We start from the raw sequence: 27,490 nt of genomic DNA on the forward strand, positions 1-27,490 counted from the left end.
ATGTATGTGCAAATATTGACATACACTGCTGGCCAAAATTTTAAGGCCAATGAGCATAAAGAAAAAATATGCATTTTGTGTTGATAGACTCAACCACTTATTTGAGTAGAGCTTCGAAAGATGAAAATAAGAAAAGGGAAAATAAAAATAAAAAACGTTTATAGCATTTAATAGGGAAAATGTAAACACTATGAAATTAGTCTAAATACAAGCTGGTCAAAAGTTTAAGACCATACCAAAAAGAAGTCCTAAACAGGGTAGGAAATGCCCAACAAGAGGTCTCAGTAGTGAGTTGCACTGCCGTCATTGCGAATAACTTCAAACATTCGCTTTGCATTGTCGATATAAGTGTTTGCAGAAGGCTGGCTGGAATGTTATTCCAAGTGTGGAAGATGGCTTCACAAAGATGATGCACTGTTTGGAATTGACGCCCATTTCTACAGACTTCTCTTGCTATCCACACCTAAACATTTTCAATGGGAATCATTTCGGGCGAACACGCTGGATGGTCCAAAAGAATCACGTTATTCGCCATGAAAAAGGCCTTTGTTCTGCGGGCATTGTGGATTGCAGCGTTGTCCTGCTGAAAGATCCAGTCATTTCCACACAAGCGAGGGCCTTCAGTGAATAAGGATGCTCTCTCCAACATGCCAATGTAGTCAGCCGCTGTTTGACGCCCCTGTATAGCTTGAAGCTCCATTGTTCCATGGAAGGAGAAAGCACCCCAGATCATGATGGAACCTCCTCCACTGTGTCTTGTAGAAATTGTCTCCGGTGGGATAGCTTTATCGTGCCAATAACGTTGGAAGCCATCTAGACCATCCAGGTTTAATTTTTTGTCATAAAAGAACAAAACCTTCGTTCACTTTTCTACGTTCTATGTTTGGTGCTTCTCAGCAAAGTTTAACCGAGCTGTTTCGTGGTGTAGAAGGAGGCGTGGCCTTTGAAGACATTTGCAGTTTTTAAAGCCTTTCTCTCGTAGATGCCGTCTTATTGTTCTTGAGCTGCATTCTGCGTTCGTAAGGGCCTTAATCTGGTTCGACGATCGGCTGGTGTCTTGCCGGACAACCCGTCAAATCCTCCTGCTCAACGCCAGCGAAATTTTCTTTGGCCGACCACTTGAAATTGTCGTTCCGTATCCCTCAGGGTCTTTTAAGAAATTTGTAACAGCAGTTTTACTACGCCCAATCTCACTAGCGATGGCACGTTGAGAGAGACCATGCTTTTGCAGCTCGACAATTCTGTCACGTTAAAACTCTGTCAACGTTTTAGCCTTTGCCATGTTTCTACCCAATGTAACACAAGAAATGTCAGTTAGAAATGTTGACAACGCTTATTCTTGAACACAAATGACTACATTTTGTTACGTGTTTACCGTTTAACGCTTCGTTTCAGTATGGTCTTAAACTTTTGATCAGCTAATATTTAGGCTAGTTTCACAGTGTTCATATTTTCCCTATTAAATGCTAAAAAAGTTGTTTATTTTTATTTTCCCTTTTTTTATTTTCATCTTTCGAAGCTCTGCTCAAATAAGTGGTTGAGTCTAACAACGCAAAATGCATATTTTTCCTTTATGTTCATTGGTCTTAAGATTTTGGCCAGCAGTGTATGTATATATATGTTTAACTATAAAACTTTGATCTCAGCTTGGTTTCTAACGCCATATGCGTATCTGATACGGCACAATAAAAGTTAAATAAATCATATGTTAGTTATCACAACATATTTAAATTTCATTTTGTATATACATAAGCGTATATACATTTTACGTGGTTTATTCATAGACGCCACCTAGCGGTGCTACCACGGTTCTTATTTAAATCCATTTCTTTTATTTATTTGTTTTTCACAGTGAGACAGCGATAAGTCAACGGATATACAACGCTATAATTCGGTGCTCGATTCCCTGCGATGGACACAGTTGATTGCTTAGTTTCGTTCTTCTGTAGAAAAAAACAACCTTGTTATGAAAACTATAAATAAACCTAAGAACAAGTTTGAGAACCAATTCAGTTAACTTTATACTTACATCAAAAGATTCTTTGTTTATTCTGCTTCGCGTAAAACAATTGCATTGTTATAACAGAACGTGTGTTGTTGTTTTTTTTCCTCAAACATTTTCACTATATTATAAAAATGTTATATTTATAGCAGGCATTTTTACATATTTCACCACTAGAGACACGATTTACGTTATTGACAACGTAAACTATATCCTTTCTTACCACTAGAGGCATAATATTCGTAGAAGACATATAAGCTTTCCATAGCTAGTAGCACTATACTTGTACATGAAATACCATCATTTTCATTGGTATTTTTTTTATTAAACAAAAATCTATACAGTAGGCTATCTATGCTTTGCCCACTATGAGTATCGAAACTAGAATTTTAGCGTTCTAAGTTTGTATACTTGCCGCTGATCCTCTGGGAGCTTTCGTTAATGAAGGCACTATATTTGTATACACAGCATGTTCACCACTAGAGGCAGGATATTTGTATGTGACATATTTTGACTTTTAACACTAAAGGAACAAGATTTATAAATGGCTTTACATATCTTACTACCAAAGCAATATCTTAATGATATGCCCATACTTTCATCGCTAGATAACAGTAACAATATTTAGATTTTCAGTTTTTCCTTAAACATTATATGATAAATTAACTGAATACGAAAAAAACAACAAGATACTGTATTGTGTCAAGAATTAAGGTTGAATATTGTTTTCAATATATAACGCTTTGATAAATAATTTTATCACTTAAAAATGTCACGACAAATGTATTTAAGTAACATTACGTAAAAATATCTATTCAAAACTAAGGAAGTTCCATCCTAAGAAAAACATAAATAAAATAAACTGGCTTTTTTTTTTTTTTCGTTTTAAAGCTATCTTCACATCTATGTGTGAGTGAACAGTAAACATTCCACTGGATAATGTATTGAATGTTTTATTGAATTGATAGAACGATAATATTTCTGATTTTTCCTTCTGAAGAAAAGTGCAATCAGTGTTTGGGGTAGCATCCTGCCCGTGGTTTCACATGAAAAATCTGTGCTTGTAAGCTATTAAAACAACTAGTTCTTCCTCTAAAACCAGTCATTTGAAATTACTAAAACATGGAATCCATACTCCGCTATGATTGCTCGGCCTATAAAATTGTGAAATTAGTAAAAATTATAGGATAACTGATGCTACTCAGTGTATGTGAAAGGTCAGAGTCACAGGTGGTATTCTATTGACATAACGTGGTCAAAGGTCACAGTTACGTGCTAAGGTCTTGGGATGTAATGACTCAGAAGTCATTCATTCATGACAAGATAGAATACGATTAACAGATTAGTTTTGTTTATAAAAGACACTCGAGGGTTAACATCGCAAGTGGAATCTGATCGACGTATTACAGTTAAGTTTTAAAGATAGTGTGTAACTGGGATGAATTTAAGGTGAGAAGAGTCAACTGACCCAGGAATAACTCGGTGAATCTAAGGATTCAACCATCACCTTATATAAGTATTTTCTACGTATTAATCTTGTGATTTTTTTAACAGAAATAACTTTCTTTGCACGTACTTAATGTTGTGTGTAATATCTCTAAATATCATTTTACGTGACGTGTAAATAAAGTTATATAAATCACATCGAATAACAAAAACTTGACTTTGTGGGGAAATCATACTTTTATTATAAAAAAACAAACATCAACTTTATACCTTATGTACAGTAGTGTTAGTTTAGCCAGTCACAACTTCTTAATTATCCAATCACAGTTTGGTATTTAGCTCACAAATCTTAGAACATTTTTAAGTATAATGTGTTAAATATTATGGTTATTCTTGAATATTAAACACAGTCAACAGACCTTAAATATAGTGTTATACTTTACAGTTTTGAGTGATGGTTTCTTCGCAATTGACAAATACCTTCTTGACTAGACTCGTGGACCTAATATACGAAAAATATGGCGACTAGAAAAGCAAATAAAATATCCTAAATATGGCTACGTAATAACCAAAATCGTCAAAATAAAATAATGCACGTGACCTTTTCTAACTACAGTTTCAGCTAATTAGCATATGTGACAAAAAGCATGTTCTTATTTAGATTTATGTTTATTGAATGGATTTATCGCTAGGTGTAGTTTGCTTCTACTTTGTAATGTATTATTTTCATGAGTCTGTATACGTATCGACTGAGGAAGTATACACTTAACAAAATAGTGCGTATTTAACTTAGTTATGAGGAGTCGAGATACAGTAGTATTTACTTTCTGGTGTTATGTAGTACATTGTCTACATACCTGTACCAGTATAGTGGTGAGTGTAAGACTGAATTGATCGCTTGAGATTCAATCTGTGTCATAAAAGTGTTGGCTAGCACTGGTGACACGGGATTCCCCATACTTAGGCCATTTATTTGTAGGTAGTTTAGGTTTAAGTTATTTTTGTCCGTTTCGATTTATAAACTGGTGCAAGGATAAACTTGTACAAAAGCGATCGAAAATGTGGCCACGTTTAGGGAAAACAAATTAGACTAAAATCACGTAGTTTTGTCATAACTGTCCTGTGTTACAAGTAATAGTACTTTGCCATCTCAGGTGAAACTCTCTTTGACCCTGATGGACTAATCAGTTCCATCCAAATGTTGCCCGTTGTTTCAATTTCTCTTTTTTATCACATTTTTTGCTCTTATCAAAAATAAAGATAAACATTTCCACATTGTTTTCATGTGTATTTGTGAAATGCGTAATAAGCACACTACATCCAATTAATATGTAAATAAATAAATAGTTTGTTGTGAGAAGTGTACTTGGAGAGAATTAAATTACTAACGAAAAACACGTTTTGAAATAATAATAAAAAAAACGGAAGAAACTATCAAAGTTTGGAGACAAGTTATATGTATCAAAATGATATTATTCAAAAATCACTGAAAACTTCAAATCAGGATCATACCCTAGATTCACCCCTTACCTCAACATTGGTGAATGTGAAATTATTCCAGTGATCTAAACCTTTACAGGTACTAGAGGACAATGTGACCTAACGATAACCAAACGTGTTTTCTTGTTTGGCAAATAATTCACAAATATCGTGTTTTATCTTACATTAAACAGAGTTAGCACAAATGAACACTGTATTAGTGCAGAAAACAACAAAACAAAAATGCGGGAAAAATAAAGAAAATGTAAATTATATATATTAACACACATACCTTTTATAGATCTGAAACCATTTTAATTAACAATTAGTAGTACCTGTATCATATGTAGCAGTATATGTGAATGTACATTATAACTTGCAACAATATCTAAGTTGTATAGGGTATTTTTATACAAGGGAGTATTTGGAATAATACGTCTTGAAACAATTAAGTCAACTTTTTAACCTGAGTTTTACCCCGTTTGTATTTGAGTCTACGGAGGCCATCAAAGTAGTTTTTATGGTATATTTTATTCACTAGCATGCCACGTGCTACTGAAAGTTGATTAGAAGGAATATACAGTATACGAAACCTACGTCACGAAATATGCCAACAAATTTGTCATGTGTTTAGGGCATTTTGATTAATTTTAACTTGCACACAATAAACCCTAGCGGTACATAACAACATCACAGCAAGATCTATTGAATCCGTATGAGGGAAGTCGTACGAACAACCATGTGCTATAAACAAACCACAAGAAGTAAAACAAGCGTAACAATGTTTTAGTTTTTACGACTAGATTCCGACTAGATTGGGTGGATATATTAATTAACATTTATCGTGAATATAAATAACTGAAAAAAACTAGTATAAAAAATGGGTCTCAAAAATAGTAAAAAAACACACACACACGTATCAAATGATATCATACTTCGTTATAAACCAGCAGCGTACTATGAACAATTATTGAAATATGAAAATAATTAGATATAACATGATGGGGTAGTTAGTAACGTAAGAAATAAAGTAGTTAATTTCATCTTTAAAACATATTGTTGATAGCTTATTAGGACATTAACGTTACCACACTTGGTTACGCGAAAGTATTTCACTTCAATAACAATTAAATTAAAAGCGTGAGTTGTTTGTTCTGAGATTCATCACACCCGGTTTCTGTGGAACTAGGACATACGAGACGTTCGTTTCGGCTACGACATATCTGATATATCTCGTGAATCAACGCCAAATACCTAAGGCAGTTCTTGAAGCAAATAACATTTCATTAAAGAACATGGTTCTCCTAATGAGTAACTCAGATTTTTGTATCATATTCGTTCGCGTGTAAAATGAACAGCTACAAAATGATAGAGCTACATTTCCCGAGGTTCATTTTTTATCAGCTCTAGTTGTATTTTCCTCTTTGGTCATAATACCCACTATTTTAAGAGAATGGTCTATTTTCTACTTACCATTGTCACTTAACAAACCTCGTGCTACATAAATGTTACCACTCCTTGCGCACAAAATTGTAATATCGGTTTAAGATACGGTTAAGCTTTGTGGCAAAAAAAAAAAAAAAAAAACAAAAACTACTACGCTGGCTTCACCTGGGTAAACGATTATATTAATCCTAATGTGTCCCATAGATTCAAATATAAATAAAAAATATTAACCCTATCAAAAGTCATTGTTGTCGTATATCTTTCCTTAGTTTAATAAGACTAGATTTTTATCTGATATATCGTAAGCGAAGAAGGTGGGACAATATTGTTCGTTACGACTTAAGTTAAAATATTATAACAAACTGATTATTATATGAATATACATATATATATATATAGACACGTAATACTAAAAATAAACTTATAACTGCAAAATAGCAAAGCTTGAAGAATCTTATTGAAAAATGAATAAACTGGGATAATTCAATTGAAATAACTCTTTCATCTTGAATGTGTTTAACAATGTACCCTGGTAGGTGGGGGAGATACTAACAGACAGAAATGGTGTGGGAATGATAGTCCATGAGCTGGTGACTCTCAGACGTAACTTCTCTGCAAGGAATGTGTTTTGGAAAACACGTGCAATTATTATACATATATAAATATACGGCATTACATGTTTAAAGACGTTATCCTCGCTTAAGGATATGTTTCCCCAAAATAACGAAATGATGTAGTATTTGTACACGTCAACTTTTATTAGATTTACAAGTTCTATTGTTGGCGTGTTTTTCTCAACAGACGTGCTGGACGTAAAATTATCTTTACGTCATATCCCACCGTAGTTAAGTGAAGCTTACATCACTCGCGAAATGCACAATAAAGTTATATCCACTTTCACGCTAATCTCTCCAAGTATTATAAAATCTAGCTTCAACAGAAGTAATAACACTTATTCGTTTCTATGTACAAAGGTCATGCGTAATGTGGGTACGAGCCAATGTGTGAGGTAACGTGACTTGGGTGGTGGGGCATGGTATGCGTGGATGCTGCTGCTATGTTGGAGTACAAGTTGGCACTCGGACTGGTCCAATATGGCGTCGGTGACGGAAATATGGTTCCTGTAGTGGAAGGTATTCCAGTGTGAGCACCCATTGCAAAGTTCAGCTTAGGGCTGTGGTGGTATCCCGACATGAAGAGATCTGACTGGTACTTGTAAGAAGTCGGGTCTGCGGCTGTGGGCTGAGTGGCTTGGGCTAGGCCCTGAAAGTCGAACTTGTAGGCATAACGCTTCCCGTGAACCTTTGTCATTATGTTCTTATCGTAATAGTAGCGTAGTGCCCTACTGAGCTTATCGTAGTTCATGTTGGGTTTTGACTTGCGCTCCCCCCAACGGCGAGCAACTTCATCAGGGTCTGTCAATTTGAACTCGCCATTGGTTCCTTCCCAAGTGATACAATTGGCGTTGCTGCTATCCGAGAGAAGTTCCAGTAGGAACTGCCAAAGTTGAATCTGGCCGCTTCCTATAAAGGGCGTAAAATGATAAAAAATTATTTGTCTAGATAGAAAATAATAAAGATAAACAACTTTGGTTTCATTTAAAAAGTAAAGGTAGTACTGAGTTCTAAAATTTATTTATAATGTATACATATTATAACAATAGTAATGAATTTACAAATTATTAGATATATTAATATTTTGACGTCAGGTAATTTACTTTTCACACAGACTTGTGTTTTTAATACACATTGAAAACTTACATTTTACTTCTGTTATCATACTGAAGTAAAAGTATTGTAATTGAACAGCTGTAGGGACTTTACGTATTATAGATGTCAAAGAATGTGCTAACCATACTTCATTGTTAATTTTTTATCTTATTCCGTTACCCATAATAGTGTCACTAATCAAACTGGTTTCATTTAGCACTCTGGTGTTCTGTAGAGGAACTGATTTCGAATGATAATACTTCCTTTAAAAGTTCACGTGTTTCCGCTGGACAAACTTCACAGCAAAAGCAAGAACCAAAGTAGGTCATAAGAAAATTAAATGATATGCAGTTTTCTATCATTTAGAAAATGATAGATGGTTCTTAAATGTACTCACTTCCACTTCTGCGTGGCTTATACATTTGTTTCTGAACAACTTCTTTGAGCTACGAAATTCAAATGAGAAACTGTATTAATAGAATTATAGCGTTTACACTACAGTGAACAGCAAACCACAGCGATGAGATATACAACTTTCAAAAATTAAGATAAAAAACAAAACAAAAAACAAACGACATCTAACAGTGAGGTTACTTTTTCTAACATCCCAGCATCGATTCATTTATCTAATGGCTGCGAATTACTTATTTTTTATTTTGGTGAAAAAAATTCTATTTTACAAATATCTGATATTTAATCTTGAACGATACTTTATACGGCACGTGGTCTAAGCGGTTAAATCTAAGACGCCAAAAATTTAAACGAAGTCGTTCCTAATAACAACTGCTGACCAGAGATGAGCAGTACCCGATACCTTTACGGTCAATTTTAATAGAACAGCGTATTTGACTGTCACCTTTATAACATCATCACAGTTGAAAGTGCTGTGCATGTCCGGTAGCACATCGCGTACTCGAACCTTGGACTTTTAGATCCGCATCCCGGCACTCTAGTTACAGAAATTGCCGATTTGTTAATAAAAGTTTATGAACAAAAACTAATGAGAAGATACGAGTAAAACTTTGAAAATGAAGAACTAAAGTTGTAAGCCTAAACTCTTATGGAGATGCCTAATACGTCACTCTTTCTAATAAGCAACTGTGTACATATTTTTTGTATGACTCGTGAGCGTTGGAAAGTATCAAAAATTGCTAATGAACGCTTGCTGTATATATTTACATATTTGAAACCGTCATTGCTGATATGATTGTAGTTCGGTAATACGTATGCTGTTTAAACATTAATCACTACTACAATAGATTTTTAATGTCGTTAGTTTCTAATCACGCTCTACCGCTGTTGTTCTCGTGAAGCGTCTATTTTCTATAAAACGCTCTATTAGTCCCAGTAAAACACTACGCTTTTCCCTTTAATTTCTGAATATTTGAACATATTTTACACGTATTGCCTCACCGACTTAAAAACAAAATAAAAAAGATCATGTGATGTGTTCATACAGAAATTCTAATTATAACAGTTCATCATAAGAGACAGAGATGAATAACCTTTTCACGCATTTCGTAAAAGAGTCGGAACTCTCATTGTTTTTAAAAGTCGATGATCATATCTTAGAAAGCAACTAACTTGTTATTTTTTTAGGATTCTATTCTTCGTTGATCACGTGATGTCACTCGCGTGTCTAATGTGTTTTGTAGGATGGCTGATTAATATTATCTATTCATTAGTCTGAAGTAATGGCGTGGAGATGTGATGCAAACTATATACTCATTAGCTTTATTCGTAGCTAAGACCCTATTCGATTAACCCAAATCATTGCATTTTATTAATGAAAGCCATAATTACTTACTGAAGCGGATGAACACGCCAAAAAAACCTAACAAAAACCACCACTTGGAATTGGTATCATTCCACTTTAGACAATGCTTCGTCTGAAAAATAATAAGTACAAACGTTTATGAAAGAGAAAAGAATTATCAAAAAGAACATGAAACAGTAGTTACTCGAAGCTAAAAATAAAAAGTTCTCGCCAGAGACCGCATGAAAATTGTAGTTTTCAGTTTTGTTTTGTTTTTATTTTAGAGCAAAACCCATTGAGCTATCTGCTGTGTCCACCACGAAGAACCAAATCAGTTTGTAGATTTACTGCGGACAATGTCTTCAGAAAATGACTTACGTAAATCATAAACATGTGTAAATAAAATGTTCGTTAAATATAAACTAAGACAAAAATTAAGACATAATTTTTTACTGTGCTGATACTAGTTTACTCTTTGTCCCACAAGGCCTTTCCTGTAGCGAAGTTAAATCGTCGAAAGATTTTATGTTCAAAATAACCTGCATGTAAGGTTTGTTTTTAATTTCGCCCAAAACTACACAAGGGCTATCTGCGCTAGCCGTCCCTAATTTAGCAGTGTAAGACTAGAGAGAAGGCAGCTAGTCACCACCGCCCACCGCCAATTTTTGGGCTACTCTTTTACCAACGAAGAGTGGGATTGACCGTAACTTTATAACAACCCCACGGTTGCAATGGCCAGCATGTTTGGTGTGACGGGGATTCGAATCCCCGTGACTCTCTGATTACGTAAGGAAAGTGTGCTTAGAGTTTTGTATATAAAAAAAGAGAGTTAAATCAGATGAATTGGAAAATGAAAAAAAACGTGTAAACAACTGAAGTTCAATTTTTCTTTATAGCATCTTTAAGCCCGATTAGCTGTCGTCAAACAAAAGTACGTAAGTATGCTTTAATAAGGCTTAAAGATATTAAGGACTAAAATATTTTGAAATTTCTTCGTTGCTGTTACTCAAACTAAACTTCACTGATAGCTAATATGCAAAGCTATACTAGAGTCATCCATATTGTCCATGAATGAAGTATTCAAGGACGAAACGATTGTGAATATATTACACATTTAAGACCTACACTGTTTATTCGTTTCTGTTTTCGAGTGGTGCCGTGTACTATAGTAGTGAAATATGTATGTTCACGAAGCTGTTAAAAATAAATTCTATGAAGGTGACACTGTAGATCTGGATAACATAATGATACATGTGAAGTCCTTTAATGATGCCTTACATGTCTCATTATTGTGTTATTATACTAGAACTCTGAGGTCAATGTGAGATACTGTAAGACATACAGAGGTTGGGAAGGTCAAAGTAAAACGTTTTTGGAGCCACACAGTCGTTACAGTTCGTGTCGCTACGTGTGATTATTCTCCTTCTGATGATCATAATTACTGTCAGTTGCTTTGCAGCGCAGTTTCTATTGCAAAAGGTTTCGTCGTAAGGACAGGATATCCAAAGCACACCACTTCTCTCTGTAAACGTTCCGTAAACCAACTAATGTACGAGGATGATAGTTGCCCGGTGCCCGTTTCAAGAGTCCAACTGCACAGAACTTCGCAGGCGCTATGTCCAGCAACGTGACCTGTACATCTTCATGCGGAATAGGATTAATACCCGTTCGTTCTTCATCTGCTTGAGATATTTTGTGCTTGAACGGAAGATATGACTGAAAACTAGTAGCATCAAGTTCAATGTTACACCACCAGAACCATGCCTGCAGTTCCACTAGTAAAGCCACGTTCAATGTTACACCACCAGAACCATGCCTGCAGTTCCACTAGTAAAACCACGTTCAATGTTACACCACCAGAACCACGCTTGCAGTTCCGCTGGTAAATCCACGTTCAATGTTACACCACCAGAACCATGCCTGCAGTTCCACTAGTAAAGCCACGTTCAATGTTACACCACCAGAACCATGCCTGCAGTTCCACTAGTAAAACCACGTTCAATGTTACACCACCAGAACCACGCTTGCAGTTCCGCTGGTAAATCCACGTTCAATGTTACACCACCAGAACCATGCCTGCAGTTCCACTAGTAAAACCACATTCAATGTACACCACCAGAACCACGCTTGCAGTTCCGCTGGTAAATCCACGTTCAATGTTACACCACCAGAACCATGCCTGCAGTTCCACTAGTAAAACACGTTTAATGTTGCACTACCAGAACCATGCCTGCAGTTCCACTAGTAAAACCACGTTCAATGTTACACCATCAGAACCATGCCTGCAGTTCCACTAGTAAAACCACGTTCAATGTTACATCACCAGAACCATGCCTGCAGTTCCACTAGTAAAACACGTTCAATGTACACCACCAGAACCATGCCTGCAGTTCCACTAGTAAAACCACGTTCAATGTTACACCATCAGAACCATGCCTGCAGTTTCACTAGTAAAACCACGTTCAATGTTACATCACCAGAATCATGCTTGCAGTTCCACTAGTGAAACCACGTTCAATGTTACACCACCAGAACCATGCCTGCAGTTCCACTAGTAAAACCATGTTCAATGTTACACCAACAAAACCATGCCCTATTGCTCCCTTTCCGTACAACTGGGCATTTCTGCGTGGTATAAAGGGGTCCACAACATTGGTGCAACAGTGAACAAAGCCCACCATGATGTGATTTTTGTATCTACCCTTCTTATTCCCAACTTGATCCTGGGGCAGTTTCTAGCGAATATTACGAATCTCTTCGAAAAAGTTTCGCAACATGTGACGCATCACTTTTGGAAATATTTTTCATACATTTACCGGTAGAATATGGCCCAATAATTTGGTTTCTTCGAGTTTAACCACACTCTTCTATCCCTTTCCGAAGAGAAAACAATCATACGCTTAGTCTTACTTTCCTGGATTTGTGGTGAAGGTAAACTGGATACACATGTGTCACTTTTCTAAATGGATATCTTGTTTGTCCCTGACCTTTGTGTTTGACGATTCTCACCTACTGCAAGACGCCGAATTTTGCTTCTGAGATATAATTTTGTTGCAAGTCTCTTTCTTAATGGTCCGGATACCCAAGGTTAATCCATATTCTTCTTTTATAAATAAATTAAGCAAAAGGTTGTCCCTGAATTTTGCTCATTCTTGATATGAAAACATTTTTATGATATGAATATGAATATTTCATGTCGAAAAGAGCTATTATTAATAACATCACCTAAAACGTTAAACAGTGTCAAAATATAGTTCTGATATATTTCCTTTCTTTAATTTGGCTGAAGAGGTCACGTGACTTACTTATTTGCACATTCTAAGTCGTTTCAGTATAAGGTACTCAACCTTCTCTAAAGATTTTAGTCTAAGGTATTATGCTCGACACAAACACCCTGAAACCGATCGTGTTGTTTTCTTCTGTGTTTCAGGTAAGTTTTAAACAGAGAGAAAAACGTATTGGATGTAAAGGTTCCGTAAAACCGTTTACGTCAGTAGGTGCTACAAATGTCTCGCTAACCTTTTATGTTATTTAAATAACTAAACTAGAATGGCAATGCAAACACACATGTGAGAGAAAGTTGTTCATATCATTTATCTTTTCTTTTTGCAAGGCTCAAAAGTTTATAGTAATGTTTTATCCCTACAGTGACCATGAAATACTTTACTAAGCTGTAACACTGACAAGAGTGTCTGGCCCAGGATGATGAAAGCAAAAACTTATATTTGAAGAAGACATTACTGTCACAGTCACGACTCTTCTGTCCTACACAGTGACAAGGGATAACAGATATAGTGACAGTCACGGCAACAAGCCATCAAGGTGCGCGCTTCTATGTTGCCGTTCTGTCGACATTTAGTAACAGTAAACCTTTTCTTTATCTCATTTCTAACAACCTTGTAGAAAATCACTCTGGGAGTTCTTTTCGCAAACAGCCAGTTTCCGTAATGCTTTCTTTCCACGTTCACGTCATACCCAGGCACGGATTCGTTGTTTCCGGCTGTAACACTTAAAAGCAAAATCAAAATGTAGGAGCTGATGAAAACAGAACCACAATAGGACGATAACACGAGCGAAACTCTTGTACAGGAATGTAGAGATAGTCATATAAATGTATGTATTAGTTTCGACTTTAAATGGTAAAAAAGTGTATTATTGTGTTCTTAGATATAGTTTTAACCGTTTATATGGTTGTATTCGGTTGTTCTTTTTCAGTTGAAAGCAGAGTCCTAATTTTTTGCAGGTTATAAAATCTAACTTCATTTTCTTTATGACGAGAAACTCACTTGAAATAAAAATGTACCTCAGAACGGCTGGTATTGGTATTAACACTTTTATTAATAACCTGAAGATGACCTGGGAAGGTCGAAACGGTGTTCTCTTCTAACTACATTTTATTACATGTGAAAAATACCAACCATTTCAGTTTATTCAAAACAATCTATACCACGACATAACGAAAACTTGGAGTCTAGTTATTTATGACAAGAGTCCCAAAACGTTTCTTTTACCAATTCCCAGAAGCTATATAAATCAAAAGTACGACACCGGGTCTCCAAACCATCTTTATTACACTATTAAATTCAGACGTCAAAAGAAAGCGTGAAGAGATAAACCCAAAATCTTCACTTTACCCGACATGTCTTTTACGCATTGACTGATGTTTCTAAAAAATTGCTTACGTTTTCGTAAATCTTCAGAAAAAAGTTATTATAGATATGAAAAAGAGTATTTACAAACCGTAAGCCTAAAAGTTTATTTTTCTATCTTTCTTTTAAGTAACATTTTACCTGTATAAGGTTTGCGACGACCATAGGGTATAATTTGGTTCTGTGAAACCGCTAATGGTTGCACAGTTTGTTTATTTTTGAATTTCGCGCAAAGCTACACGAGGGCTATCTGCGCTAGCCCTTCCTAATTTAGCAGCGTAAGACTAGAGGTAAGGCAGCTAGTCATCACCACCCACCGCCAACTCTTGGGCTACTCTATGAGTCGAGCATCTTAACCCACCTAGCCATGCTGGGCCCACAAGAGAGAGAGAAACAGCTTCAGTCATGTTATGTATAAATACCACTTTTCCCCTCGTTTATGACTCGTAAGTTTGTTTATGAGAAACACGTTATAGGTACGGTTTCAAACTTTACTGTGGTTTTTGCTTTGTTTAAGAACAACAGCAACAAATACAGCACTCGTGGTCTAGGCGTGTTTCTCTCCCTGTCTCCAATTCATGCCACAATGTAATTTAAATGTTTTCTCCGAATAAAGACTCGTCGCTTATCTCATGACCCTCGTTAGCTCACGTGCATGACGTCACTAAGCACTTCCTGTAAACATCACAGCTCTCATAACTAATCACTGAAAAGAAATTCACGTCATTAGCTTTTAACGCAAATACAGTGTGTAATATGAATAAGTGTCCCTTCGCTACTCAACCGCACTGCAGTTACTTACGTAGCAATTATTGAGTAAACAAGTTAAAAGTGCATAACGTAAGCAAAGAATGATTGACATGCGAACGTACCTGAGCTTGCCAGTCTACTGCTGGTTGGTCCGAAAACTTGATACGGATCTGCAAAACAAAGTATCGAAATATATGTCACGTTTCACGATATAAGATAGAGACAAATATGAAGAACCTTCCAAAAAATGACTACTATGTTTACAACCAAGTGAATATCTGTATAACACTAGGTTTTCTGGCAACTGTTAAAATCAGTGAGAGAATCTGCAATCGAACAACTGGTTCTCTGTATCTGTTTCACCGCACTTTTCCATTTACTCTTGCATGTTGTTGTTTTCTCGATCCTGTTCTATTTACTAGCAATATGTTTGAACGTTCACTTTATGTTTCAGAATGGCTTACGTATATCAATATCAAACAAAAAAGCACGTGACGTGATATACAGTGCTTTCCCAGTGTTAAAATACGTGATATGGAGAGAGTGTTGTACTATAGGGACGCAAAACTCGCGCCCATTACGTGTTTTAAGATAAAATATAGTTTGTCAGATACGAAGCAAAGAGGTAAATCGCTCATTGTTAAACACATAAAGTTACACAATAGGTCGCCTGTGCTCTCGCTTATGGTGAGTATCGAAGCCAGATATTTAGCGTTTTAAGCCCCAGACTTACCCGTTAATTGTTAATTTAGAATTTAAATCCAAGTATGATTCGTTTTCGTATAACGGTTTCAAACACAAAATCATATTCAATAATATTACCTTTTAAAATGCTTATGTTAATATTATCTTATCTCAGACAGTTTTATGCAAAAAACAAACTCATATTAAAACTAGTAAAAAACAACAACATTTAAACTGATATCATTCGTCAATATAATACTTCGTAGTTATGATAAGTGGCCCCATTATTACTGTGCTTCAATCCCTGATATTCTCATAAGCGGCCCCTTTATTACTGTGATTCAATCCCTGATATTCTCATAAGCGGTCCCATTATTACTGTGATTCAATCACTGATATTCTCATAAGTGGCCCCATTATTACTGTGATTCAATCCCTGATATTCTCATAAGTGGTCCCTTTATTACTGTGATTCAATCACTGATATTCTCATAAGTGGCCCCATTATTACTGTGCTTCAATCACTGATATTCTCATAAGTGGTCCCTTTATTACTGTACTTCAATCCCTGATATTCTCATAAGTGGCCCCTATATTACTGTGATTCAATCCCTGATATTATCATAAGCGGTCCCTTTATTACTGTGATTCAATCACTGATATTCTCATATGTGGCCCCATTATTACTGCGATTCAATCCCTGATATTCTCGTAAGTGGCCCCTTTATTACTGTGATTCAATCCCTGATATTCTCATAAGTGGCCCCTTTATTACTGTGATTCAATCCCTGATATTCTCATAAGTGGCCCCTTTATTACTGTGATTCAATTAATATTATCATGTGGTCCCTTTATTATTCAATCCTGATATTATCATAAGTGATCCCTTTATTACTGTGATTCAATCCCTGATATTGTCATAAGTGGCCCCTTTATTACTGTGATTCAATCCCTGATATTCTCATAAGTGGCCCCTTTATTACTGTGATTCAATCCCTAATATTATCATAAGTGGTCCCTTTATTACTGTGCTTCAATCCCTGATATTATCATAAGTGATCCCTTTATTACTGTGATTCAATCCCTGATATTATCATAAGTGGTCCCTTTATTACTGTGCTTCAATCCCTGATATTATCATAAGTGATCCCTTTATTACTGTGATTCAATCCCTGATATTGTCATAAGTGGCCCCTTTATTACTGTGATTCAATCCCTGATATTCTCATAAGTGGCCCCTTTATTACTGTGATTCAATCCCTAATATTATCACAAGTGGTCCCTTTATTACTGTGCTTCAATCCCTGATATTATCATAAGTGATCCCTTTATTACTGTGATTCAATCCCTGATATTATCATAAGTGATCCCTTTATTACTGTGCTTCAATCCCTGATATTGTCATAAGTGGCCTCATTATTACTGTGCTTCAATCCCTGATATTATCATAAGTGATCCCTTTATTACTGTGCTTCAATCCCTGATATTATCATAAGTGGCCTCATCATTACTGTGCTTCTCCCTGATATATGTGATATTTCAGCATTTGCATTCAAGAGACATAGTTGGATAATCCTCAAAACCAAATACTGGTGAAAATTAAAACAAAATCAGAAAAAAAAAACTGTTTTTTTTTTTATAGATAGGTATCAACATTGGAATGTATTAAATCACCAAGTTAGGGTTGTTCTATATAAACAGACTTCTGCCTCAAGCGCTTACTCAAGAATAGCCAAACTGTGAATCCACGTGTTGCTGCGTTATGAGTACAATTTTCCATCTTATTTTCGACCCTTCCCCGAAGTTTGAAAGGCTGCGGGCGACACCTTTGAGGACTTTGAATGAACATATACAAACAGTACGTCATGACCCCTCACGAGATGATTTTAATACTCGTCTGGTGAGTGTCAGTATTTCCACTGGTCTTCAAGTGACGACCGCTGTTAACAATGACGTTAGCGATCGGTCTTTAGTATCAAAAGTAATCGCCTATAAGACCACACTGTCAGAATATATAGATATTTCAAAATGCAAATATCACAGTCATGAATCCATGAGATGTACATTCTGTTGAGTAAACATAAACATGAAAATATGAATCCTCAAAGATTAATGCTGGATTGCATTACCATATACAACTGAACAAGAGGGAATACTCAATAGCCGCAACACTTGAAATTATTTTTAGGTAGGATTAAAGTAGATTAATGTATGAAACCTTTTCTCTCTCTCTTTTTGTCGCCAGAAATACCAATATGGGATGCGCGTACACCCAATTCGATTTTATTACTCATTGAGATCTGTATCAGCCTATCCTCAAGTTGAAATTATTTTCTGCAGAATTAGAGTAAATTAATCAAATATATCAATATAAAACGTTTGACCTTCTGAGTCTAAAACTGTAATTAGATGAGTCAATAGATGGCGAAGTTACAACTAAATGCTTGTATTTGAAAAACAGTTATTTTATGAGTCACTACGGCTAAACATCATGACAATATAACCTATTAATATTTTAATTATACAGTAAGAACATGGATATGAACCTGTAACTGACCTGGTGAAAAAGTTAAACTCTGGCTGATACAAATGGTATGAATGACACAACCAGTATCCTTCACGGATTTTTAATGTGACGTTCTATATGTAGGAATGAGTTGTAATAAATTATTTGATATAATAAATACCCTTCACTGATCTATGACGTGACATTCTACATATGGCAATGAGTTACTTCACACAACAAACATCCTTCACTTATCTTTAACGTGACATTCTACATATGGCAATGAGTTACTTTATACAACAAACATCCTTCACTGATCTTTACGTGACATTCTGTATATCACAGTGAGTTACTTCATACAACAAACATCCTTCACTTATCTTTAATGTGACATTCTTTAATGTGACATTCTATGTATGACAATGAGTTACTTTATACAACATCCTTCAATCTTTACGTGACATTCTGTATATCACCTTCACTACGTGACATCTTTACGTGACATTCTGTTACTTCATATCACATGTGAGTTACTGACAATGAGTTATACAACAAACACTCTTCACTGATCTTTACGTGACATTCTGTATATCACAGCGAGTTACTTCATACAACAAACACTCTTCACTTATCTTTAATGTGACATTCTATATATGACAATGAGTTACTTTATACAACAAACATCCTTCACTGATCTTTACGTGACATTCTGTATATCACAGTGAGTTACTTCATCCAACAAACACTCTTCACTTATCTTTAATGTGACATTCTATATATGACAATGAGTTACTTTATACAACAAACATCCTTCACTGATCTTTACGTGACATTCTGTATATCACAGTGAGTTACTTCATACAACAAACACTCTTCACTTATCTTTAATGTAACATTCCATATATGACAATGAGTTACTTTATACAACAAACACCCTTCACTGATCTTTACGTGAATTCTGTATATCACAGTGAGTTACTTCATACAACAAACACTCTTCACTTATCTTCAATGTGACATTCTATGTGCCACAGTAAAATGTAACAGATCATTAAACTCTAGATTATTTACATAAGTTTATAAAGCGCGCTGGTGAATGCTAACAACATGGTTCTCGCGTCCTTAGGTACATAAAGTTCCAGTTTCCAGGTGATATTCCACAATGTTCAAGTCAAACGTGAAATGTGAGAGTGGGTGTATTAAAAGTCAATCTCGCAACAAGAACAAAAACTATAATACGACTGATGTTGTAAAACTTCCTCACTCATGATCTCCGTTTCTATTTCAACTTCAAGTGTATGATGAGTCTCGGTTTTGTTTGAATTTCGCGCAAAGCTACACGACGGCTATCTGCGCTAGCCGTCCCTAATTTAGCAGTGTAAGACTGCAGGGGAAGCAGCTAGTCATCACTACCCAGCGCCAACTCTTGGGCTACTCTTTTACCAACAAATAGTGGGATTGACCGTAACATTATAACGCCTTCACGGTTGAAAGGGCGAGCATGTTTGGTGCGACGGGGATTCGAACCCATGACCCTCAGATTACGAGTCAAACGCCTTAACCCACCTGGCCATGCCGGGCCATGAATCTCAGAAAGCGAAATGGATTCGAATTCAATCCTCTTGTAAACTATTAGACCCTCGGGTGTAGTTTCCTCCGCCATCTCCCCCTTTCTTCAAATAATTTCTTAATCATAAACTTGATGTTGTATCTTTTAAAAGGTTAAGTTAAAAAAATTGTGAATATGTGACACAGCACGTACATGATATTTCAATTCCGTTTAATTAACTACGCCCCGAAAATTCATTTATAAATGTGCGCACTAGAAGTTAGACAAAAGTAGAAATAACTGCTATATGTTCCATGGGTATTTGTATCTCTTCACATACATGGACAAACAAAACTTTTGTACTGAAATGAAACTCGCATTTAACCTCATTCATAAGTGATTAAAATGTGTGCCTGCGTGAGCTAGGGCTCGGCATGGCCAGGTTGGTTAAGGCGTTCGACTCGTAATCTGAGGTTCGCGGGTTCGAATCCCGGTCGCACCAAACATACTCGCCCTTTCAGCCGTGGGGGCATTATAATGTGATGGTCAATTCCATTATTAGGTGGTAAAAGAGTAGCCCAAGAGTTGGCAGTGGATGGTGATGACTAGCTGCCTTCCCTCTAGTCTTACACTGCTAAATTAGAGATGGCTAGCACAAATAGCCCTCGTGTAGCTTTTCACGAAATTCGAAACAAAACAAACCATTGTATAGAATCAAATGCAAGGATCCAAATTACCAGCTTGACGTCTTTCGCTAAATTTAACTGACAAAGCTGAAACTATTATACATTCTCGTATAATAAGAATTACCTATTTAAAGGTGATGATACACTCTGACCATTCAACACTGCAATACTCCCAAGCTAATTTGTATGGTTGAAGTAACATGCCAGATAATTTAAGAAAGGTGTTCCCATTGCGATTTATTAAATAAATAAAACCATAAATAGATAACATTTTAAAGAAATAAGAACCTTCAATGTTTTTCGTGAAAACACAAAATTAGTAAAATAGTGTTTAGAGTAGTAGTGGGCGCCAGCTCAAATCCCAAGCACCTCCATTCATAACGTGAAGAATGATGTTACAAAAGATAACCTGTGACCCAAAAGGTTCTCCTGATACTTTTAACAGTACAGTATATAAGGGTTTGAAACTGACGAAAGTTCACACGCGATCAGCCACACCTTAAAACAAAAAAGTATGCGGAACCATAGCATTTACATCTGACCATATACTTGTCAAATCCTTCAATCCAGTTCTAATGGACTTTGGTCTTTGGTTTTTCTCAAACATGGCTTTGGAAGACGATATTTTGGTACAGTGAAGGGTTCATGTAAATCCTTTCAAAACTTGTTATGGAGGCGGACAGTAGTGCATATTGATGGTCAACAGGTTGAATACAGTTGATGTTGGAAGAAAAAAAAATCCAACTTCAGAGGACAGCACGCACCAGAATCTTTATTCTTACAAAGCAAGATTAACTCTCAGTAACTCGAAACAAAATAAAAATAAACTTATAAACACATTTCAGGAAAATGCAGAAGTTAAAACAGGTTTCCAAGACGAAAAATTTAGTAATTGTCAAGAATTATGTATCAAAGTAAATATGTAAAGAAAAGTAAAAACAAGCCGCACAGATTGTGAGGCGGGAAATTACAGTTAATATTCTCATTGTTATTAAAAGAGTTATAAAAGTAATTAGCTATTCTCGTCGGACATATTTTCTTTTCCACTCAAATATTTCTCAGACCAACAGTTAAATGATGACAACTATAAAAAAAAATACTTTCGATCAAGTCGTGGCAAATATTTTCTAAATCATATTTTTACCCTAACTCAGTCTACTGATACACTTCCTATAATTAAGCTGCATTTTAATTTCATACATTAATTACCAAAGTATCAGGTATTCCCTTTTTATGCAATCCAATGGGAGAGAATACGCATGGTCCCCCACTTTCTTAACCAAATGCCTATGTTGGTAGCCACTCATTTTTTTAGACTCTTCACATCCTGATGGAATATCAGTTTTCTTCAAGCGTTTTTATTTTAAGTTGTTAATGCTTGTTACCAGACATTTAAAAGAATTCTACAGTTTCATGTCGAACGCATGAAAAGAAATAACTAAAAACACTATGAATTAAAGATTTGTTATTAAGTACACAACTCCACAATGGGCTGTTTGTGGTGTGCTCATTTCGAGTTGTGAAATGAAACTGAGAACCAAGGATTCTTCTCAATGACCTAAAAACGTTTGACGAAAACAACAGCTCATTAATTCGGTTTATTAATGTTATCCACATTGAAATGTTGTTTGTGTTCAATATGTTGTATATATATGGACAAGTATTTGACAACGGAAAACGGAATACGTAGAAAAGATACTTTTCAAAGACCTCTTGTTCACTTATTCTTTCAGTAAAGAGTCTTCCCTTCAGAGGCAGTAAAGTGGAAAGTGACTGAGAACTAAGCTTCTTGTGGACCTCCTTTCGTTAGTCATGAAACAACTGGAATTTACTGACGTAAGCTAGTCTTAGACTGTCTGTTGCCTTTGTTGTCCACTGAGGGCGAGCCTGGATGGTACTTACTGCATGAATACTGACATTTCAGTTTCCGTGGTGAGTAAAGAGCATTTCACGATTCGTTAGGTCCTTATGATTCTATTAACCAGCGTGTTCCTTGTAACAACTGTATTGTTATTTTGACTTGTATAGTGTCTTGGTTGTATATAAAATACATTCAGTGGTTTCGACCCATTTAGTCACTTATGCATAATCCTGTGTACAAGCGACTGCGAATAACAATATTCTGAATAACATTATTTATTGTATACTGAAGCACATCTAAATCAAGACTTGGATGAAAAGACAGTTGACTTTTAACGAACAAACAACTAACGTGTGTTACTTCATCAGCAATATTAGACTACATGTTTGGGTAAGAGAACCATGGTCAATGTTGTATCACCAGAACCATGTCTTCAGTTCAACTAGTAGCACCACGTTCAATGTTACACCAGCAGAACCATGTCTGCAGTTCCACTATTAAAACCACGTTTAATGTTACACCACCAGAACGATGCCTGCAGTTCCACTAATAAAACCACGTTCAATGTTACATCTCCAGAACCATGCCTGAAGTCCCACTAATAAAACCACGTTCAATATTACACCACCAGAACCATGCCTGCAGTTCCACTAATAAAACCACGTTCAATGTTACACCGCCAGAACCATATCTTCAGTTCCACTAGTAGCACCACGTTCAATATTACAAAACCACAACCATAGCTGTAGTTTCACTAGTAAAACCACGTTCAATGTTACCCCACCAGAACCATGACTGCAGTTTCACAAGTAAAACCATGTCCAATGTTATACTGCCAGAACCTCGTCCAAAGTTCCAGTGGTAGAACCACATGTCATGTCACTACATTCACACCTGATGGTCCATAGCACCAAATTTCATAATTATCTCTTCTCAGCTCTACTGATATAAACATAACAACTCCAATAAGTTATTACTAAAAGTACCATGACGTTTTCTAGGCAGAACCTGTCCTCACCTTCTTTCAGAACAACCAGTTTTATTCCTCACTGAAACTTCTGTAACATCGAGTTCGTTTGACTGTAGTTACTTACAGTTTCATTTAACGCACAACATCAAAACGCGAAAGATGCCAACAAATTCATCTTAACAGAAGATATTTAAAAATAGCATCTTCGACTTCTACCATTGAAAAGACCAGAGACATAACTGTATAAACAGAAAGACTTACTTATAGAATGGTAGCTGGAAGAATTTGCGTTAAAGTTATTGTATTCATGACGTAAAACCAAGACTGATTATTTGAGTCGTAATTATCAACGTTGCTTAACAAAAATAAAAATAACAATTTTTGAGATGTGCGCCAGGTTACGTCTTACTACTTACTACGTATCACATAACAATTGACTGCCTTCTATTTGAATTGACGAGAGACCTCGATCGTTTTTATACCCGACTTACATGGAAGTGGTGCATAGCCTATCGTGATGCTTGGCTGGTAACGTACTGAAGGTACATGCATTTTCTGTGGTCTCCGATGAATAAAATACCAATTCAACTGTTAATGGTGCAATTTCCGTTCAAGAAAAGTTTAAAAATGAAGTCATGAATATGGTAGAAGAACTAATCTTTTAGTATAGCCATAGTGTCATACTGAAAAAAACCCAAAAATATTTAAACGTGATAGCCTCGGAGAAATTACCTTCAACGAGTAAAAGATATGCTTTTTAATTAATTTTAGCAGATCTATTGTTCCTTACTTTAGAAAGGTTTTTTGTTGAATAACAAGAAAAAAAAACTAGTAATGATAAATGCAGCACTAATACAGAAGGAACTTCTTCACAGTGACGTGAACACTGACAAACGCTTTGTTTTCACAAAGTGAGAAAAACCGAAGAATGTGTTCATCCACTTCTGTGCGCCTGCGTGTTTCAAATTAGTACTCTGAGGGCCCATGTACATTCCTGAATTCTAATAATAGGCTTAGGTATAAATATTGGCAGAGAAAGAAATTGCATAGCGCAAACCAATTACGAACCTTCATCAAAAAATTAATGATTTACGTTAATAGTAGATTTTTATTGCATCAAGTTTCGCGGTGAAATAGAACGTTTACAATCGGTACTTGATATGCGAACACATACTTTGATTATGGTCTGTAAACTGACAACCTTGGTCAAATTCAAAATTTGTGGAAACTGGATGAGGAAACTCTGTCATGTATATGTTTTCGAAAAACTACTGTGCATAACTGTCCCCAATTTTTAATTTTTGTCATAAAGAGAAGGCAGCTATTCAAAAACACCCACCGCTAACTCTTGGACTACTCTCATGTGACTGGAATAAAATATTCATTTTTATAGCGCCATCACTGCCACAAAATGAAGGGAACGAAAATCAAACCATGAACTGTAGAATTAAACAGTTCGAGCACGTTAATCGCTAGGTATCGTCAGACCCAGGACGAGAAAAAAATTATATTTACTTTTCTTAAGCTAGTTCACTCCCCGCTAGTACAGCGGTATGTCTCCGGATTTACAATGCTAAAATCAGGGGTTCGATTCCCCTCGGTGGGCTGAGCAGATAGCCCTTTGTGGCTTTGCTATACAAAAAACACACACACTTAAGCTAGTTCACCACTAGTCAGCTGTGTGAGGCCGAGTGATCAGTTTAATAGGTTTATTTTCAAAGTCAGAAAACTAGTATACATTGCGATGTAAAACTAACAACGCCTATAAATCATTTTCAATAATTTATAAGGCACGTAAGTTAATTATAGGGTGTGTTTTTTGTGGAACAATTTCCAGCCATTACTTTGGAAGTGTTTGTTTGTAGTTTAAGCACAAAGCTACACAACGGGCAATCTGTGCTCTGCCAATCGCGGGTATCGAATCGCGGTATCTAACGTTGTAAATTCGCTGATATACCATAGTTCCATTGGGAAGCATTTTGAAAACGAATATTTATGAAATAAGAATTAGGTTTTTTTAGAGCATTCTCAAACTACATACGAATAACTTAAACTTGCTCGGCATGGTCTTAACCTGAAGAATTGAACTCCACTTGGCTTGAAAAAAAACTATGAGATTTTTACCTTTTCAGTTATTTTCTTTTATCGTACTTCGAGAACTAACTTATGGAAGTTTACACTATCGGCAAAGAAAACAGACTTCTGATCGATATTAAATTATGTTAAAGACTTCCAGGAAAACAAGTTATTCAGTCACATCTCTTCGTTTATTGTAACGCCTTATAATACGTTGAGTGTTTTTTCATTCGTTTGATTGTTGAGAATTACAAAGCTACCTTTTGATTATATATTCTGTACCCACCGTGAGTATCAAAACCATATTTTTTAGCTTTATAAGCCCTCAGGCTGAGGCACTGGAGAATTCACACAGAGTAGGATAAGAACGTCTGTCCCGAAATAAAATATGTATTCCACTACTTAAAACTATTGAAAAACTGATTGTTCTAAAATATAATTTTCTATATACTTGATACTTTAGCTTCGTAATTGAACTCCATCTGATAATATAGTTTCACATACGATGATTTTCAAGATCATGATTTTTTTAACCGCAAACAAAATTTCGCTCTGTTAAATTGATATCTAAATATTTTAATATATTTATGATGGTAAAGTAAGTAAACTTTATGAATTTAATCCTTTCGATAATTCAAAATTATACAATGAAGTAATAAGTGAATTTTCACTTATCTTAAACCAGAAAATATATTTCATTTCTTCATAGATCTGTTTGTTTTCAGGTTGTGTAATATTTCCTGAATTGCAGTTCAAACATAACGTACCTTGCATATAAGTGTGATACTTATAAAACATAACGAACCTTGTATGTAAGTGTGATACTTATAAAACATAAGGTACCTTGTATGATACTTATAAAACATAAGGTACCTTGTATGTAGGTATGATACTTATAAAACATAAGGTACTTTTTATGTAAGTGTGATACTTATAAAACATAAGGTACCTTGTATGTAGGTATGATACTTATAAAACATAAGGTACTTTTTATGTAAGTGTGATACTTATAAAACATAAGGTACTTTTTATGTAAGTGTGATACTTATAAAACATAAGGAACCTTGTATGTAGATGTGATACTTATAAAACATAAGGTACCTTGTATGTAGATGTGATACTTATAAAACATAAGGTACCTTGTATGTAAGTGTGGTACTTATAAAACATAACGTACCTTGCATGTTCCGCAGATGTGGGTGAGTGTGAGCTTCAAGACTAGAAGGTTTTGTCATACCAGGGAGAGCGTTGTGATGGTAACCTAAAAGATACCATAGATGATGTAGCTAACATTCCAAATATCTGCTCTAAGAGCGTGACATTGACTTCAATATGTGATTTTAAAATATAGATCGAATACTTTATATTAACCACCAACCTCGCTACAGCTATTGTCTAAAATTCACTATATTTCGAAAAAAATACACTTTTTGTGCTGCTTTTATCAAAATAATTCCAAACTAATTTCAACAATAATCGTAAGTAGAATCTAGAAACTTCAAACAATTATTTTAAATTCAGGACGTTGCTTGACTGACTCTTTAACGATAATGTTCATTTGAAATTAATACATTTTTTTGCTAAGTACTTGTGACTTCTTCAGAAATGTATGCGTAGGTGTTCTCCTGAAATTACTGGAGATGAGGATCCCAAAGGAGACCTGAATCGTAAGTACAATTATAAGGAAATAAATGTATGGGCCCAATTATTTTTGGATACTGAAAGGGTAGTTTTGTAGTTACGTCACTGTTTCGTCATCTACATGCTTAGAAGAGTAACAAAAACAATATCGTTATACAATACATAATGCTTCCCCAGTTAAGGACGTAATAATATTGTATACATCTAGAAGATATTAATTAATCAAAATAAAGTTAGAATAACAAGTTCCCTGAACTTAGTGAGAAGGTTGTTTTTTTTC

At 35.5% G+C, this 27,490-nt stretch overlaps 1 protein-coding gene across 12 annotated transcripts in view; it reads right to left on the reverse strand.

The window, feature by feature from the left end:
• Positions 1–3,661: 3,661 nt before the first annotated feature.
• Positions 3,662–27,490, reverse strand: part of LOC143250832 (retroviral integration site protein Fli-1 homolog) — a 147,076-nt gene continuing 123,247 nt past the window's right edge. For 8 of the 12 annotated variants that reach the window (XM_076501892.1, XM_076501903.1, XM_076501902.1 and 5 more), the window contains 3 exons: positions 26,747–26,830; positions 15,360–15,407; positions 3,662–7,896 (listed from right to left, as the gene is read on the reverse strand). In XM_076501892.1, coding sequence (XP_076358007.1) covers positions 7,349–7,896; positions 15,360–15,407; positions 26,747–26,830 — 680 coding nt within the window. In that variant the 3' untranslated portion in view covers positions 3,662–7,348. Of the gene's footprint in view, positions 7,897–9,889; positions 9,972–15,359; positions 15,408–26,746; positions 26,831–27,490 lie in introns of all 12 variants that reach the window. The other 4 variants (XM_076501898.1, XM_076501899.1, XR_013028374.1 and 1 more) reach the window with 3 other exon arrangements.

The sequence above is a fragment of the Tachypleus tridentatus genome, chromosome 5 (assembly GCF_004210375.1).
Source record: "Tachypleus tridentatus isolate NWPU-2018 chromosome 5, ASM421037v1, whole genome shotgun sequence".
Classification (NCBI taxonomy): Eukaryota; Metazoa; Arthropoda; class Merostomata; order Xiphosura; family Limulidae; genus Tachypleus; species Tachypleus tridentatus.